This window comes from Tursiops truncatus, chromosome 8 (assembly GCF_011762595.2).
Source record: "Tursiops truncatus isolate mTurTru1 chromosome 8, mTurTru1.mat.Y, whole genome shotgun sequence".
In the NCBI taxonomy this organism is placed as follows: domain Eukaryota; kingdom Metazoa; phylum Chordata; class Mammalia; order Artiodactyla; family Delphinidae; genus Tursiops; species Tursiops truncatus.
Genome location: NC_047041.1, coordinates 53,031,318 through 53,051,299, shown reverse-complemented (window position 1 = coordinate 53,051,299; position 19,982 = coordinate 53,031,318). Strand labels below are relative to the sequence as shown.

General features: G+C 37.5%; 1 protein-coding gene across 22 annotated transcripts in view; it reads right to left on the bottom strand.

Annotated features, from left to right (window-relative positions):
- NARS2 (asparaginyl-tRNA synthetase 2, mitochondrial) overlaps window positions 1-19,982 on the bottom strand; it is a 142,542-nt gene that overhangs the window by 16,767 nt on the left and 105,793 nt on the right. For all 22 annotated transcript variants that reach the window (XM_073808377.1, XM_073808363.1, XM_073808365.1 and 19 more), the window contains 3 exons: window positions 19,851-19,888; window positions 12,900-12,966; window positions 11,316-11,453 (listed from right to left, as the gene is read on the bottom strand). In XM_073808377.1, coding sequence (XP_073664478.1) covers window positions 11,316-11,453; window positions 12,900-12,966; window positions 19,851-19,888 — 243 coding nt within the window. The remainder of the gene's footprint in view (window positions 1-11,315; window positions 11,454-12,899; window positions 12,967-19,850; window positions 19,889-19,982) is intronic.

The following is a 19,982-nucleotide window of genomic DNA, read 5'->3' as shown; positions in this document are numbered from 1 at the left end:
CAACCATTTATGTATAATAAAACAATTTACCAGGTAGCTTTTCCCCCCACCTACTTGGGCTCTTCCACTTCCACTTTCCCAACCAATTTCTCATTGTTAATTAGAATTCAGGTCAGAATAGCAGTTCCCCTATTTCCTTCCTCTGTACTCTGGGAAAGGAACTTATCAGTAGGAAAGAACTTACCAAATAGTCTATTTTAGTTGAATAAAAAGTTTAGAAGATCAAGTCCCACATCACTACTAATTTTGTGACATGCAGAAGGAAGACATCCTCACCTATGTCCTTTCTTTGTCTGGATGGTCTGAAAATTCACACTCTCAGGCAGGAGAATTTCCTGTATGTTTTCTTGACATGGAGAATAAAGTTGCTTCCCCTCTTAGGAGCTGTGTACCTTTTAAGTAAGGCATTCCACTTAATGCCTCATCAATGTTCCATGACTACAGGTTACTATTTCTTTTTTATGAAGGATAGATTTATCTCTTGGTGAAGAAAGGCCCACAAAGGCCTTCTTCTCCTCTCTTCCTACATATAATCTTCTTCTCTTTTCTGTTACTTTAGGTTTCCCTTCAACAATATCAGATCTGTTTACGTCCTGCTTCCCTTTTATAATGAGATCTTCCAATCTACCTAGAGGTTCTGCACACTTTCTGAGAACCTACAGTATAGTAAAGTATTCCTCAAATATAAATAATGACATTTACATCAGTAGACACAGAGTGGCACTTTCTTCTGATATGATATAAAAAAATACGCATTCCCTAAAGATCACTATAGCAATCCCCTCAATTTCCACACTTCTTAGTTAAGGCTGAGATTCCACATAGGATTCTTCTATCTGTGTCTCCACCTGGTAAGTACTGGGCTAATTACTACAGAACTGCCTGTTTCTCCAGGGCTCTAGGGGAGGTAAAAGGCACATACAGATATAATACAAATCATGACATAGGGGTGAACAAAGTACAAAATGTGGAGCGACTCACACAAATTTCTTAAGAAGTAATGAGAAAAACTTGGTTGTGTTTGCCAAGTGACGGGTGGTAAGGCAGTTAGAGTGCAAAAGGTTGAAAACAAGCAAGTTGCCCAGATCATTAGCAGGTGATTAGTTTGCCAAGATGGGCTGGCAGGTCTGTGGTTTACAGGAGTCTAAAGCTAGCTTAAAGAGCCAGGGGCTGAGCAATCCTGCCCTTGATGAGGAAGTAAGAACCCACAGGCTGCACAGGGAAATGTCCTCTTAATTCAAAGCTGACCAAATTTCACTTAAAATCTCCACTGTGTTCCTGTGCATCTTTGGGAGACTTGAAATAAATAGAAGGACTTTAGTTCTGCTGTCCTCTCACTCTCCTACACAGTTCTCAATGAAGGCTACAAATTATATATATATATATATATTTTTTTTTTTTTTTTTTAAGCTAGAAATATTTTTACTACACCCTTCACTAACTTCTTTAGTCTTAAGACTTATTCCACTTTGGGCACATCTTCTAGGCCAGAATGCTGTCTGGCACATCCTCCTCCACTGTGTATGAGTTTTGATTTTGCTCAAGTCACACAGCTACAGCAGCATGCTGTCTAGAAATAGTGTGTGTTGGTATTTAAGCTGAACAGCCCTGGTCTCTATTTATGACACTCCCTTTTGACTCCTACTCTTTGATTCCAATAGTGTACTGAAAAGAAAACTCAGCCCTTGAATTAAAAAATGAACAGGCTAGATAGGAACAAGGCCTTTAATATTTAATATATAACCTCTTCTATGCTAACTTCAAAGAGAGGGGAAAGAAGTTTAATGTCCCATCTTCTGCTACCTATTTTTAAATATTGATGAAAAACAGAAACCGAACACCTCCTTATTCAGTTTCTCACAGGTGCTACCAACAATGGAGTAATATTATGTACTATTATCAAAGGAAGAACACTGTTTCACAAATCACAGGAAATAAATTTGTGGTTTAAGCCTCTATGAGCTTTTGCTCTAACTCCTGATACAGATAGTATCTGGCCCCTAAAAACAATGAGGTGCAGCTAGGAAAGAGAGCCTTCCAGATGCGACAGTGTGAAGATGCAGATGGGCTACATGTAGCAAGGAATGAAAATGGCCTTTGGATAGTAAAATGGCTAGTCTGGGAGCATTTTAGATGGACTGAAATGCATACTTTCTACTTCGACATAAATTCCCAGGATAGTCATTAGTCCTAGATATGGGCAAAATTGGAAATTCCCTTCATCACTATTTCTGTTGGTTTGAGGGTCAAGTTATTTTGATGCAGGTCGGTTAATTAGCCCCAAGCTCAGGGAAATTCATTAGATACCCCTTGGTTGAGTACTCTCCCTTCCAAGTTGACTTCGCAATATGTACTTTACTGAGTGCCCACTAATGCTTTAATTTTTATGATTTACTAAGTAATACTGATAAAATTAAAAAAATTAGAACATTACCCGGTGATCTTGGCATCCTATCAGGGACTGTTGGGCAGTCACTTTTCATAATCACACATGGCTTCTCTGTGAAGCCAATACCCTAAATGAATATTTGCCACCTGCCTTTGGAGGACTTATGCAGGACCCAAATTCAGGGGCATATAGTATTTTGCATGTTTGCTTAGATTCATTTTATTTAGGCCCATGATCTGTCCCCTTCAAATGATCAAATATGTTTGATAATTTACAAGTTATTCTTATATATCCAAATGAGCAAAGACTTAGGCTACCTGAGATCAGAGAATTTTAGAGCTGGTTAGTACATTGTAGGTCATTTAATCCAATTCTCTGGTTTTATGGAGGGAGAAATTGAGGCTCAGAGATTGGAGAAACTTGCCTAAGGCCATAAAAATAACTAGTAAGAGAGGTGGCTTTCAAACCCGGCACTAGTAACTTCTTAGTCCAGTGTACTTTTCACTATTACATGCTGCATACCATTATTAATATTATTGTTTTTTGGAGGGGGTGAGGGAAAGAAAGAAAGAAAAAGAAACTATACCTGTAAAAATATTCCATATTACTATTCATTACCTCTGGCCAAATGTTACAAGCACAGGTTACACATTCCCCTGTACTTCTCTCTTGATTTTCTAAAGAAGGCAACTGTGAAACACACCTGTTTTAATTTTTTTAGATTGAATTGCACCCTTTGCAGAAACTCTTGCAACCCTACTCATAACCCGTTATTGCACCCCTACTAAAAGAAACACAGAATTTAGTTAGCTGACCCAAAGCCTGTTCATTCACCACTGGAAAAAAAAAAGTAGGGATGGAAGCAGACACTTTATATTAATATAGGTTGGTTGAAAAGAAATCTAGGTTGCTTATGAATCAGTGTTGTATATAGTTTAAGTAAATTATATTTTATTAATTTAGCTCTGAGAAGCTATAAGCTATAGCACTGCATAAATTACAAAAGTATACTAAAGTTTATTATAATGCCTTCAGGTTTCAGGCTGTGAGACCACATTATTAGAGAGACTTGGGACTTCCCTGGTGGTGCAGTGGTTAAGAATCCGCCTGCCAATGCAGGGGACACAGGTTCGAGCCCTGGGCTGGGAAGATCCCACATGCCACAGAGCAACTAAGTCCGTGCACCACAACTACTGAGCCTGTGCTCTAGAGCCCGTGAGCCACAACTGCTGAGCACACGTGCCACAAATACTGAGCCCGTGTGCCGCAACGACTGAAGCCTGTGTGCCTAGAGCCCATGCTCTGCAACAAGAGAAGCCACTGCAATGAGAAGCCCGTGCACTGCAACAAAGAGCAGCCCCCGCTCGCTGCAACTAGAGGAAGCCCGCGTGCAGCAACGAAGACCCAACACAGCCAAAAATAAATAAATAAATAAAATAAATTAAAAAAAAGATAGAGAGACTCGTCATAATGAAGGCCTCCTGGTACTTCTAAAGGTACTATCTGTGACTGCGGTCTACGAGAGAACTGCCTTTTAAGGAATCTTATGTAATGGCATGTCATGATGTGGCATCCCCCACCGCAACACACACACATTTTAACGTTACTGGGCTGTAACACAATAAAGATTTTATCAAAATTTAGAACGAAAGGGGACTTCACACTTATTGACTACCTATCACCTCTAACAGTAGGCTGTGTACTTTTCATATATTATTAACTATGGGTTAATTCAATCCCCATGATCCTGGAAAATATTATCATCTTATTTTTACAGATGGGAAAATAAGACTCAAAGAAATTAGGTGGTTTATCTACGATCACATAGTTTATAACACAAAGACCTGAGACCTGAAACCAAGAGTGCCTGATTCTAAAGCTCCTGGACTTTCCTATATGCCACGTTGCCATCACTCAAAAAATTTTGAGTAAAAGCTGCTCTTTAGCTTCCCAGGAACTTCCTTAGTAAATCACGTCACTTTCTCACTACTTCTCCACTATGGGTCTAAAACTGTGTTGGGCTTGATTCATCCATCCATTCATCCACCCACCTACACATCACCAAATAGGTATCACATGCCTGCTATGTCCCAGGCATTATGCTAGGCACTAGGATACACTGATAAGTGAAAAAAAGGTCCTCAAGTCCTTTGGCATAGAGAAAAGAGTCACTAATTAAACAGTCATGCAAATAACTGTAAAATTACAACTGTGTTAAGGATTATGACGGATTAAAAGTTAGTAGTTCTGGGTCTGAAATTCAACATGGTACCACTGTACTGTCTAACAGGTCTCTGACTCAGTCTGGAGGATCAAGGAAGGTTTCTCTGGGCAAATGATTACTGAGAAGAGATCCGAAGAGTAAGTAAAATTAGGTGAAAAAGACTGTTCTAGATTGAGGGAAGACTATGTGCAAAGATCCTGTGATGAGGGAAAGTTCTACCTATCTGAAGACACGAGACGGGAGCAGCCAGACTACACTGGGGCTTGTAGGCCAAATAAAGGATCTTGATTTTTATTCTAAGAGTAATGGGAGGCCACTGAACGGTTTTTAGAAGGGAGAGAACATGATCAGATTTACATTTTCTAAAAGCTCATGCTGAAATGGGGAGAACGGACTCAGAGGAAGAAAGAATGGATACAGGAAGACCAGGCAGGAGGCCACTGAAGTAGTCTGGGCAAGAGATAATGGTATGTTAATGGAGAAAGGCAAACGTGGAAATAAAGAGAAGTAGATGGATTCGAGATTTATTTAGAAGTATAAAAATGACAGAACTTAGTAATAGCTTCAGTATGGGAAGTGAGAGAGAGGAAGATTTCAAAGATGACTCAGGAATCTGGCTTGCACAATTAGATGAGCACAGAATATTCAAAGAAAATCAAATGTGGTGGAAGAAGGGGAAAAGAAGTGAAATCATGGGTTCAGTTTTGGGTATGTTAAGTGTGAGATGGTTTTACAATATGTAAATAGCAATAAGATGAGTCCAGAGCTCAGAGGAAAAGTCTGGATTCGAAACATAAATTTCTGATTGTGTGAAAATATACAGTAAGCTGTGGGTACTGATGAAATCATTTGGGGAGAGAAAAGAAGACCTAGGATGGAGGCTTGAGGAATTCCAACATCTAGTGGCTTAGTAGAAGAGGATGAACCTGTATAGGAGACTCAGAAAGAATAACCCACTGAGAAGGGAAGAAAACTGGGAGAATGCTGTCACAAAAGCCAAAGAAGGAGGAAGTGTTAAGAATAACAAAGTCACAAATAGTGATGAATAAGGCTGAGAGGTGAAGTAAAAGACAGACTTCTTTAAAAAAAAAAAGTCTGCTGGGCTTAATAACATAACAATTATTACAGAGCTTCAGTGGTATGATGAGAGGGAACGATTAGTTGTCTGAATAGAAGTCACATTAGAGGGATGAGCAATGAGTGGCATATACTGTGGTGGTTATAAAACATTCACCATACTGAAAAAGAACCTCATGTGAGAAAGCAAAACTTATACAGAGACTACAAAAAATAGATCAATGCAATCAGTTTTACTAATTCTTTAAATACTATAGAAATCTAGAATAAAGGAAGGCTCAAGGAGACTGGGTAACCTAGGGAAGTCTTCACAGAGAAGGAAAGCCTTAACCAGAGTATTTTTTTTTTAACATCTTTATTGGAGTATAATTGCTTTACAATGGTGTGTTACTTTCTGCTTTATAACAAAGTGAACCAGTTATACATATACATATGTTCCCGTATCTCTTCCCTCTTGCGTCTCCATCCCTCCCACCCTCCCTATCCCACCCCTCTAAGTGATCACAAAGCACCGAGTTGATCTCCCCGTGCTATGTGGCTGCTTCCCACTAGCTATCTATTTTACATTTGGTAGTGTATATATGTCCATGCCACTCTCTCACTTCGTCCCAGTTTACCCTTCCCCCTCCCCGTGTCCTTAAGTCCATTCTCTAGTAGGTCTGCGTCTTTATTCCTGTCTTGCCCCTAGGTTCTTCATGACCATTTTTTTCTTTTTTTTTTAGATTCCATATATATGTGTTAGCATACAGGATTTGTTTTTCTCTTTCTGACTTACTTCACTCTGTATGACAGACTCTAGGTCCATCCACCTCACTACAAATAACTCAATTTCGTTTCTTTTTATGGCTGAGTAATATTCCATTGTATATATGTGCCACATCTTCTTTATCCATTCATCTGTCGATGGACACTTAGGTTGCTTCCATGTCCTGGCTATTGTAAACAGAGCTGCAATGAACATTGTGGTACATGAATCTTTTTGAATTATGGTTTTCTCAGGGTGTATACCCAGTATTGGGATTGCTGGGTCGTATGGCAGTTCTGTTTTTAGTTTTTTAAGGAACCTCCATACTGTTCTCCATAGTGGCTGTATCAATTTACATTCCCACCAACAGTGCAAGAGGGTTCCCTTTTCTCCACACCCTCTCCAGCATTTATTGTTTCTAGAGTTTTTGATGATGGCCATTCTGACTGGTGTGAGGTGTTACCTCATTGTAGTTTTGATTTGCATTTCTCTAATGATTAGTGATGTTGAGCATTCTTTCATGTGTTTGTTGGCAATCTGTCTTTGGAGAAATGTCTATTTAGGTCTTCTGCCCATTTTTGGATTGGGTTGTTTATTTTTTTGATATTGAGCCGCATAAGCTGCTTGTAAATTTTGGAGATTAATCCTTTGTCAGGTGCTTCATCTGCAAATAATTTCTCCCATTCTGTGGGTTGTCTTTTCGTCTTGTTTATGGTTTCCTTTGCTGTGCAAAAGTTTTTAAGTATCATTAAGTCCCATTTGTTTATTTTTGTTTTTATTTCCATTTCTCTAGGAGGTGGTCAAAAAGGATCTTGCTGTGATTTATGTCAGAGTGTTCTGCCTATGTTTTCCTCTGGGAGTTTGATAGTGCCTGGCCTTACATTTAGGTCTTTAATCCATTTTGAGTTTACTTTTGTGTATGGTGTTAGGGAGTGTTCTAATTTCATTCTTTTACATGTAGCTGTCCAGTTTTCCCAGCAACACTTATCAAGGAGGCTGTCTTTTCTCCATTGTATATTCTTGCCTCCTTTATCAAAGATAAGGTGACCATATGTGCGTAGGTTTATCTCTGGGCCTTCTATCCTGTTCCATTGATCTATATGTCTGTTTTTGTGCCAGTACCATACTGTCTTCATTACTGTAGCTTTGTAGTACAGTCTGAAGCCAGAGAGCCTGATTTCTCCAGCTCCATTTTTCTTTCTCAAGATTGCTTTGGCTATTCGGGATCTTTTGTGTTTCCATACAAATTGTGAAATTTTTGGTTCTAGTTTTGTGAAAAATGCCAGTGGTAGTTTGATAGGGATTGCACTGAATCTGTAGATTGCTTTGGGTAGTAGAGTCACTTTCACACTGTTGATTCTTCCAATCCAAGAACTTGGTATATCTCTCCATCTATTTGTATCATCTTTTATTTCTTTCATCAGTATCTTGTAATTTTCTACATACAGGTCTTTAGTCTCCTTAGGTAGGTTTATTCCTAGATATTTTATTCTTTTTGTTGCAATGGTAAATGGGAGTGTTTTCTTAATTTCACTTTCAGATTTTTCATCATTAATGTATAGGAATGCCAGAGATTTCTGTGCATTAATTTTGTATCCTGCTACTTTACCACATTCATTGATTAGCTCTAGTAGTTTTCTGGTAGCATCTTTAGGATTCTCTATGTATAGTATCATGTCATCTGCAAACAGTGACAGCTTTACTTCTTCTTTTCCGATTTGGATTCCTTTTATTTCTTTTTCTTCTCTGATTGTTGTGGCTAAAACTTCCAAAACTAGGTTGAATAAGAGTGGTGAGAGTGGGCAACCTTGTCTTGCTCCTGATCTTAGTGGAAATGCTTTCAGTTTTTCACCACTGAGGACGATGTTGGCTGTGGGTTTGTCATATATGGCCTTTATTATGTTGAGGAAAGTTCCCTCTATGCCTACTTTCTGGAGAGTTTTTATCATAAATGGGTGTTGAATTCTGTCAAAAGCTTTCTCTGCATCTATTGAGATGATCATATGGTTTTTCTCCTTCAATTTGTTAACATGGTGTATCACATTGATTCGCGTATATTGAAGAATCCTTCATTCCTGGGTTAAACCCCACTTGATCATGGTGTATGATCCTTTTAATGTGCTGTTGGATTCTGTTTGCTAGTATTTTGTTGAGAATTTTTGCATCTATGTTCATCAGTGATATTGGCCTGTAGTTTTCTTACTTTGTGACATCTTTGTCTGGTTTTGGTATCAGGGTGACAGTGGCCTCGTAGAATGAGTTTGGGAGTGTTCCTCCCTCTGCTATATTTTGGAAGAGTTTGAGAAGGTTAGGTGTTAGCTCTTCTCTAAATGTTTGATAGAATTCGCCTGTAAAGACACCTGGTCCTGGACTTTTGTTTATTGGAAGATTTTTCATCACAGTTTCAATTTCAGTGCTTGTGATTGGTCTGTTCATATTTTCTATTTCTTCCTGGTTCAGTCTCAGAAGGTTGTGCGTTTCTTAGAATTTGTCCAGTTCTTCCAGGTTGTCCATTTTATTGGCATATACTTGCTTGTAGTAATCTCTCATGATCCTTTGTATTCCTGCAGTGTCAGTTGTTACTTCTCCTTTTTCATTTCTAATTCTATTGATTTGAGTCTTCTCCCTTTTTTTCTTGATGAGTCTGGATAATGGTTTATCAATTTTGTTTATCTTCTCAAAGAACCAGCTTTTAGTTTTATTGATCTTTGCTATCGTTTCCTTCATTTCTTTTTCATTTATTTCTGAGATGATCTTTATGATTTCTTTCTTTCTGCTAACTTTGGGGTTTTGTTTGTTCTTCTTTCTCTAATTGCTTTAGGTGTAAGGTTAGGTTGTTGATTTGAGATGTTTCTTGTTTCTTAAGGTAGGATTGTATTGCTACAAACTTCCCTCTTAGAACTGCTTTAAGCAGAGTATTTTTTTTTTTTTTTTTTGCGGTACGCAGGCCTCTCACTGTTGTGGCCTCTCCCGTTGCGGAGCACAGGCTCCGGATGTGCAGGCCTAGCCGCTCCGCGGCATGTGGGTTCTTCCTGAGCCGGGGCACGAACCCATGACCCCTGCATCGGCAGGTGGACTCTCAACCACTGCGCCACCAGGGAAGCCCCAGAGTATTTTTAAGAAGTGCAAAACTGAATGACTGAAAGGTGTTCTACTTCGGGAAATTATGAGAGGAATACATGGTGTGTGTGTACTGGGGAAGGGAGGTGGAAGTGGGATAGGGTGGAGTGATACAAAAGCCAAGAGATACAGACACAGGCCTCTGTTTTGTGGTGTAGGCTCAATATTGAATTATCTAAGATTGGATAATCTATGCCCTAGTCACTCTCATTTTTTTGCTGCTAACCTGTGGGCCTATTCATTTCTCATAATCGATTATACCAGAGGGTTGGTAGGGAAAAGAGGAAGTAAGAATCATAAATCAATTGTGTTGCTCATTGGTTTTGGATAATGCTGGTGTGAAAAGTGGGGATGCCTAAAATCGGTGGCTATAATGTAATTTTATATCTGTGATTTTGAGGCAGAGTGATAGAGTGGAAGAGAACACAGACTTCAGAGCCAGAGGGAATCAGGTTTGAATACGAGCTCTGTCACTTACCACCCATGTAGCCTTGGGAAATGTAATTGGTCTCTTTGCAGCCCAGTTTTCTATATGTAAAATGGGAGAAACAATGAGTTTCTTGTCAAGGCTGTTTTGCGACTTAGAGATGAGATGAAAGTGTTTACCTCATACTAACTGGAGGCTAATATTGTTGTTGTTGTTGTTGTTTTTTGGCCATGCCGTGTGGCATGTGGGATCTTAGTTTCCTGACCTGGGGTTGAACCCATGGCTCCCTGCAGTGGAAGCGTGGAGTCTAAACGACTGGACCACCAGGGAAGTCCCCTAATATTGCTTTGGTAACACTGTAATCTGAGAGAAGACAGGAAATACATTCAAAGAGATAACCTTATATACTAAGACGAGGTCATTTAATTTACTGGTAGGTCCTGATCTACATTTTCTTACTGGTGTTTATCTAGATGCAAGTGAAAAATACAAGATGGCAAAGTTTAGGTTTGGGACCTTTTTTGAGATAAACATAATATATTTGTCTCACAGACTTTTACAATTAATGATATTAAATATATAACTATCCAATACATATTTAAAGAGTCAAATATATTCTTATTCTATATTACTGCCAATTTTGTGAAGGAGAGAAGAGACAAAAAAGAAAAAAGGAAAAAGGAAACAAGAAGAATAAAAACCAACTGTAGTTGAGGGGTAAAGAGAGAACAGAGGACAAGAAAGGCTAAAGAGAGCAGACAGACAGACGACAGACAAGAGACAAGACAGGCAGAGAGAGAAGAGACGGTCGGAAGAGGACTGACCAAGTGGAGAATCCGCCCAGACCTCTTCGATCCCTCCATAGCCTTCCCCTCACTACTTCTATTTGATAGCCAAAGTACTCTAGGCTGCCTGCTGTTCCAAGCTAGCTCTTCCTTTGCCCGATCATGCCACTACTATTATCTCTTGCCCAACATCTCCCCCACACTGCAGTCTCCTAATCAGTATTTGATAGGAGACCGGGCCCATTGCTCTACAGCACTCTAGGGCTCTCAGTAATTTAAAAAAACAAAACAAAACACACTTCCATGTGCATCTGCTTAACTGAGGACACCCTACGATAGAAATGAGGGAGTATGCTTATAGAACATTGGGATCTTCTTTGGGAACACATTTTTAGAGGTGCCTCTGAGAAATGTTATCATTTTAAGAGATATAAAGAGTGAACGATATAATTTAAGAAAATATACCAAAGGATAAATGAAATTAAATCAAGGGAAAAACTGCAGGCTCTGAGATGACTAACCCCAATTTATTTAATGTCTTTTCTTACTGTGTGCTGAGGGCTGTCTTCATTATCCCTCATGTAGAAGGGCTTGAGTGCTAATGGATAATTAATGACAAAGACTGGTGTGTCGCCACAGTGCTTCACCAGGTACTTTTCATGTTCAGTGTGTAGATCAGCACCCCACTGTAATGAGAAAAAAGAAATTACCAAAGGAGAAGACAGAGCTGAAAGATATAATGCAGGAGCTAAAAATAACCTGTATCAGTGCCAAGGGCTTCTTCTCCCTGAGGATCAGGGATGTGTGGAGCTGTCTGCTGAGGTTACACAGATAAATAAACTAGAGAGAGATGTGTTAACAAGAGCATCCAAAGGCCTGGAATGATGAAAGCTGAAACTAGTAAACACTACGCTTTCTGTGCCCCATCTCAGGGAGCAGCATTTAGCAGATAAATAGCATCTGTAGTAAAACACAGTATGCTTTCCATGGTGTATAAAAGCTGATTCAGAATCATAATTTTTATTAATATTGCCAAGAGCTTCTTCTACAGTTACTGTCCCTAAGTTTCAGGAAATTAAATGATGAAAGATAATATTCCTAATATTGAGTCTATCTCTGGCTAGATGGCTTCTCCCAGTGACTTTTTTTTTTTTGATAAAAGAGTCAACTAATATATCAGATGCTCTCTGATGAATATTTAATAATACTGTTAATCTATTTATTCAGCAAATACTAATGTGCCTATTAAACCCCAAGTACCATGCTAGGTACTGGAAACTGGTAAGAAACACAAAATCTCTGAGTTCATGAAGCTTCCAGGATGGGAGACAAACATTAAACAAAAAATTATACAAAGAAGTCAGTTGATTATAAATATAACAAGCACAGGGCACTCGTAACTTAAAGAGAGCATCTGACTTAACTGGGAATGGAACTGGTGTAAGGAATAGTTTGAAGACAAAGGTATTAGATTCTTAACATTATCTTACTATTCCCACTTGTCTGGCAATATCTTAATTATAGGAAGGAAGCACTGGCATAGGAATTATGTGCATTATGTGCATGTCCACTGATAAATCATGTGGCTTTTCCAGACCTATATCCTTACCCATAAAATAAAGGAGTTCTGGGAAAAAACAAAAACACACAAAGCTCAGTGTTTTTCAAAGTGGATCACAAATCAGAAGCCTCTATAAAGTTCAATGGAAAAAGAAACGTGTTTAATGTGTTGCCTAAACTTATTTGATCACATAACCTCTTCTGCCTGTCAACTGTTAACATCATTCAGAACATACTTTGGGAAACACTGAACTAGTTGATTTCTACACTGATATTCTACGATTACCATTCTTTCTAAGGAATTTCATCTTCCTAAACTTGGGAAACTTCTTTATAACCCTTTTGTCACTGTTATTCCAAATGATATGATTCTACTTCAAAATTATTTTTCATTCTAAATATTTCAGTGAGGTTAGGCAAACATCAAAAAAAGCCGATGTACAGATATGCAAATACTACATACACACTGCTAGTAAGAGAAATAAGGTTATTTTAAAGGATTCTTAATGAAATCAGATAAATATGAGAAACATATTTTCATACATACATACATATATATATATAAATACTACCTCTGGAGTGAAGGTGAAGTTCTGGGATGCCTGCTTTAAGATCTCCACTGCCTCAGTATAAGAAATGCTGGAGAGAAACAGGGTAAAAGCAGAGAAAGGTTAATGGCTGTTGTTAACTGGTGCATCTGAAAACTGTGAAAGACCTATTCTCATACAGTCTTTGAGATCATATCTGAGTATCAAATGATTGTAAAAATGATTATTGAGTAATCAGGAATTAAGGTTGACCTATGAAAGTCTGATCAGCATGAAGAGAAATGGCCATTCAATAATCCCACTCCTGATCCACTTGCAGTGTACACAGAGAAGCTAGTCACTTAAGCGAATAAAGATTTTCTCTGAATTCATGTTATGCTAATGCCCTAAAAGGTGTGAAATACTGAGGCTAAAAGAGCAAAACTCTCTCCCTAAAGCTGTCATTCATTCATCCAACATATACTGAGCACTTACTATGTGCTAGGTATCATTCTAGGCACTGGAGATACAGGAAATAAAAACAAAGCCCCTGCCTTTATGGAGTCGCTATCCGTGTGTGTGTGTGTCTGTGTATGTGTGTGGCTATGTGTGTGTGTGTTTGTGTGTGTGTGTGTACACACACAATGGGGATAAGAAAGATAAACAAATAAACAGAAATAAGCCAGGGAGCTATTGGTGCTATGAAGAAAAACAAGGCAAGATAAAAAGACAGAAGGTATTTGGGGGGTGCTATTTTAGATAAGATGGTCAAGAAAGGCCTTGCTGAATTGGTGACGTTTGAACAGAAACCTGCATGAAGTCAGGAAATGAGCCATATAAATACCTAAGGGAAAGTATTCCAGGTAAAAGGAACAGTGAGTACAAAAGCCTGAAGTGAGGAACAGTTTGGCTCATTCAAGGAACAAAAAATTCAGTGTAACTGAAGCATATTGAACAAGGAGAAGAATGCCAGAAAATTAGATTGGAAAGGTAGTCAGAGGTCAGATCCTATGAACTCTTTCAGGCCATCGTAAGGCTTTTTAAATATATTCTAGTATTGTACGACTGTTTAGGAAAAATATCATTTTTGGTTACCTCAGTAAGAAACCATCATGCCTAACGCAAGCCAAACCAAGAATTTGTTTTAACAGTTTGGATAGGTGATATATGCACATAGATTTAAAAAAAAAATCAAGGGGAATAAAAGAGTATACACCTTCCTTCCATCCCTGTCCCATAGCTACCTAGTTCCTCTTCTCCCACACAATTACTGTTATTGGTTTCTTGTGTATCCTTCCAGAGGGTTTCATGCATCTATAAGCAAATATTAATACTCAATCTCCCCTTTTTTATAGATGGCAGCCATAGCATACATATCATACACACTCTTTTACACTTTTCTTACTCAATAATATACCTTGCAGATCTTTACACACCAGTATATGAAGAACTTCTTCACTTTTTGAGCTATTACATAACATTCCACTTTGTGGATGTATCCTAATTAGTTTAACCAGTCATCTATCGATGGATATTTCAGCTGTTTCCAATCTTCTGCTATTATAAATCATGACTACATATACCTAATTTATGCTCATACTGATTTTGCACATGGAAAAAATGGAATTGTTGGATTCAAGAGTATTTGCATTTGCAGTTTTCATAATTTTGAAAGACACCACCAAAGATATCGTTCCCCTTTTACAGGGTTTTTCCAATGTATGCCCACCAATAGTATATGAAAATGTCAGTTTCTCTATGTTCTCTGCAACAGTATTCTACATGATTAAAAACAAAAATCTACAAACTTTCTGAAGGACTCTGAGTTAAAAAATAACCTAACAAACTTATTCTCTGAAGCAAAAATGAAGTTCATATCTATAATAACTAACTGGAAAGAGTTGTGTCATAGAGTACAAATAAAGCCCCCAAAGCTATGTTTTGAGTGATAGGTTTTTTAGAAGATGGAAATTCTATTCAAACTAAAACCTAGTATTAAATAACAGATAATTTCTAAGGTAAGAATGGTGTTGGTGTTGATAGTAGTAATAATTTTTAAATGAGCATTTTACAGAAGGGAAACTGAAGCTTAGAGAGGATCAATAACTTGCCAAAAATCACTCATGTAAGTAAGAAGTAAACCTTGATGTGCTGACTCGAGTCTAAGCTCTTAACTGCTGAGATAATGCCTAAACCACTTGGAGTTTCATATGTTCTATCAAAATAAAAGATAATGGGCTCTGGGTTCTCCCTTTGACTCTACCACAGTAACTATGTAAATCACTTCACCTCAATGAAAGCATTTTATAAATTTTTGTATTTTATACAAAACTCTAAAAATACAAACATTAAAAAATTAAGTATTTGTACTTATAAAATAAGGAGACTGGGCTATATTAAGCTCTTGTCTGCTTAGAAATTCTATTGTTCTATCAATTACTTGATATGATCTACTCATTATACTGAGAAATATAAGAGCAGTCAAAATGGGAAGCACCAGAATTTTGTGCCATTGATATGTTAGTTACATTATTAAGAAAAAAAGGACTCTCATGTCTAAATATCTCTTGTTATTCTAGATGTTCTGCCCCACACTCCTCCCATACCTTAAGTTGAGGCAGAACTTTCAAGTTCAAATTACAGTCCTGACACTGGATATCCTTAATGGCCTTCATCAACTCTCTACTAACTTTTCTTGGTATGTCCAGGGAATAATATTTCTTCTCCTTCCCAGAAACTATTTCCAAAGTGCTTTGAGGAAAGAAGACGACATTGTGATATTGTGTGATACAATATCAAACTACCTTCATATTTCAAATTTTCTGTTGTTGAATGAAGAAGATTATTCTGAAACTGTTGGAGTACAACTGCTAAGTTACAGAGATTATTATTAGCATTCTTTGCCTCAAATTCACACAAATAAATGCCGAGCAAATAAAAAGGTAAGTACTCTATATTTTTAAAGCCTTAATACTATAAAGGAAATGTAAAATAAGTGTGTTCTATTTCTGCTTGATAAAGGCTAAATTCAAAGACTACACAAGTCCTTTAAATAATATACTTTCATATAAAACAATTATAACAAGTACTCAAGAACACTGAAATCTATTCAAAAGAATACAAGTCATATGGTATCTTGCGTGTGGGTGTGGACATGTATGCATGTGTATTTCGGGGTGCATCTTGATTCTAATTCATCATGCTTAGGTCTACTCTCATATTCTCTCATGGCTTTTAAAATCTTTGGTTTCAAAGTCTACAAACCCCCTCCATCTCTGGTATCTCAGCATCATGTAATTTACGTACACCCTCTGGTGTTCAGTCCCCTCTGTTTCTAGCTCCTGGAACTTCTCATATATTCTAGTGAACTCAACAATGCATTTAAAAGGATTTAATAATATTTTAACTAGCATTTTTAGATGTTTTGTAGCAGGAGGGTTTTCATGTTATCTAGTCTTTGACATATTGCTTAAGCAGCATTTGAACATTTCAACAAAATAAGACAGACAAGCTATCACTTCATAGATGAGAAAACTGAAGCTCAGAAAGGTTAAAGATTTACTATTAGTCAAATTCGTAGTTGTAATTAAATAATTATTCATGCAAATATTTAACTATTCATCTTTTTCTCTAGATGCTAAACTCCATAAAAGGACTAATCCATGCCTATTTTCACTACTGAATCCTCAATGACTAGAACAGTGCCTAACTCATAGAAGGTAGTCAATAAATATTTGTTGAAAAATATGAATTCACCCATTAATGGCTAATAAGTGGTAGAGGCAGGACTAGAATCCAGGTCCTCTGAAACACAGTTCACTATACTCAGTGCATAAGTAAAACAAACAAGCCTCTGACCATGCGGAGGTGACGACACCAAAAAAAAAAAAAAAAATCACACATATAAATTTAATGTACAACTATGATTCGTGCTGTGTGGAACGGATGATAGTGATAGCAATGACTGATATGGCACAGCCCATGTTCCCATCCTGAGTATTTTACAGACATGGATTCTGAAGCACAACAGTTAGATGATACATAAGGGTCATAAAGATAGTGGGGGAGCTACAACTACTCTAGCATTAATTCCAGTGCCCTTTCAGATATAGGAAGTACACTGGTTGAAAGCATGAGCTTTGAAATCAGATGACCATGAGTTTGAATCCCCACTTCACCTTTTACTCACCTAATATCTTCTGAGTTGATTCTTCATCTACAGCAGGGCAACAGTAACTACTCACAGAGTTGTTGTGAAGATACAATGAAATACAATGTATTTAAAGTTTATCGCTGTCTGGCACATAGTAAATATTCAATAAATGGTGGATATTTTTCCCCAATCTTAGATCTTATTTATTAGACAGAAGCTGGATAACTTCTCTTAAGATCTCCCTAGTTTTCTGTTACCAGTACAGATTCCTTGGGATGCCTAATTTACTTCTTTCCTTACCTACTTAATTACAACTTTTATCAATATGCTTATGTCCATAACTCTCCTGTAGACTCCAGGCCCATACACTCAAACTGCCTACCCAACATCTAACTGGATGTCTGAAAGTATCTCAATCTTAACATGACACCTCATGATGATGAGCCTGATATCACCCCTCTCTCTCTCTCCACACACCCCCACTATTCTATGGCTTCCCCCATCTCTGTTAATAGCAACTCCATTTCTATAGCTGTGTAAGTCAAAAGGCTTGAAGTCACTCTTAACTCTCCTTCTCTTTTTCACTCTCAGTAAATCCTGTTTTCTGTATCTTTAAAATATATCCAGAATAGGACAATTTCACCTACCTCCATTGTTACCATCCTGGTCTGTGACGGTTAATTTTATGTATAAAGTTGGCTGGGCTACAGTACTCAGATATTTGGTCAAACATTCAGGATATTTCTGAGATGGTGTTTTTTTGGATGAGGTTAACATTTAAATCAGTGGATCCTGAGTAAAGAAGATTGCCCTCCATAACAACATCCAACCAGTTGAAGGCCTTGCTAGAACAAAGACTGGCCTCCTCCAAGAAAGAAGGAATCTGCCAGCAGACTGCCTTTGACTTGGCTCTTCCTTGAGTCTCCAGCCTGCTGGACCACTCCAACAGATTTTTAACTTGCCCAGCCTCTACAATTGTGTGAGCTAATTCCTTAAAATAAATCTTTATATACATACATCGCGTTGGTCTTGTTTCTCTGGAGAACCCTGACTTATACAAGGTTCAAACCACCATCTACTTGCACCTAGGTGACTGTAACAATCTCCTACTTGCTTTGCTGCTCTCACTCTTGTCCTACTACAGCCAATTCTCAACAGATAGCCAGAGCGATCCTATTAAATCCAATTGAGATCTTGTCAGATCTCTGCACAGTACCCTTCAATAGCTTTCCCACCTCACCCAAGTAAAAATCCAAACTCTTCACAGTGCCCTACAAGGCCCCACCTGATTTCCCTACCTCCCTCATCCTTTCTTACTTTATCTTCGTATCCTCTTCCCTTACTCACTCTTCACTATCACTTGAACATGTCAGGCATGCTCCAACCTCAGGGTCTTTATACTTGTTATTCCCTCTGCCTGGAATATTCTTTTCCCACTTACCCATATAACTAGTTCTCTTACTTTACTTTCTTGAGATCTTTACTCAAAAATCATCTCAGTGAGACCTTCCCTGCCGTGCTATCTAAAATTTCTACCTCCTCATTCTTCCTTTGGCTTATCTTCTTTCTCTTCTCTGGTTTTTTTCCCCATAAGTATTACTCATTTTCACAGACTATACGTTTCACTTATTTATCTTGTCTCTTGGCTATTATTACCTCCACCAGAAATATAAGCTCAGTGAAGGCATGGAATTTTATCTGCTTTGTCCACTGTTTTTAAACAGTTTTTAGATTTTAGGACAATGCCTGGCACATAGTAAACATTCAATATACATTTAAGTGAAAGGAAAAGTTTCAAAAGCCTTCACTTGTACTTCATTGCCCTTCGAGTCTCTATCACGGGGCTCCTATTTCCTCCTTTTCTGATCCCACAGCTGCTGCCTTGTTATTGGGTCAGGCTCAACGACTCATCATTTTTAACTGGTAGCCTGAAGGTCTAGGCTGATACCTGATATTCTCAGCTAAGTCTGCCAAGTTTTTCTTATTCCCCTTCTCAAGGACAGGTTGAATTCTTTATTCTTTTAGAAGAAAAACTTCCTAAACTTAAGATAGCAAGGGAAAAATGATACTAACTTATGTTCAGAGACAATTTTCTTTTCTTCAGATTATCAAACTTACTTCCTCTACACATTGTAAATACCCTGAATACTAAGTCTTATATGAATTATTTGTACTGCATATAAGAAGTTGCTTATTGTTTTTTCCATATCAAGTATGTGTTTCATAATAAACTGTGAAAAGAATAGCCTATCTGATTAATATGGTTGGTTGAATAAACTGTGGAAAGAATAGCCTATCTGATTAATATGGTTGGTTGAATAAACCACCAGTCCAATAACAAGTTCTACTTGAACAGGTTTATAGTGGAAATGAAGCAATAATGTATGTGCTATATTTAAAACACAGATCTTTAGGTTTTAAAATAGTGGCTAAAAAAACAATTCAGAATATATTTTCAGATTTTAGCAAGCGAAGGTAAAGAAAAAGAAGGAAGACTGAAATAAGAGAAAAATAGAGGGGCAGACATTACATGTACCTATCTTAAAAGCATGTTTTTTAATCAAGCCAGATTTTGATTACTAAAGAATTAGTCTGAATTGTAGGAATATAGTTAATAATTACTATGAACATTATCTTGCTATGATTTATTCATTTATTTGTTCATGAAATACTGATTATCAACTATGAACCAGACATAAGAGCTATAAAAATAATTAAAATACGGGTTTTCCTTGAGTCTAGGGAGTGTGATAAGCAGATATACAAACAAAAAATTTAATACAGTGTGATAAATACAATGATAAATTATGAATAAAGTTCAGAGAAAGTATAAATCTACTTACATTAGAAAGTTGTTTTTTAGCATATGTTCTAATCTGTCCTTGGTAAGAAAAGAGAAAAAAGAAAATTTATTAAATGTAATTATATTCCTTACATGCAATTAACATATTTAAAGGGCTTCATCCACAAAGCTA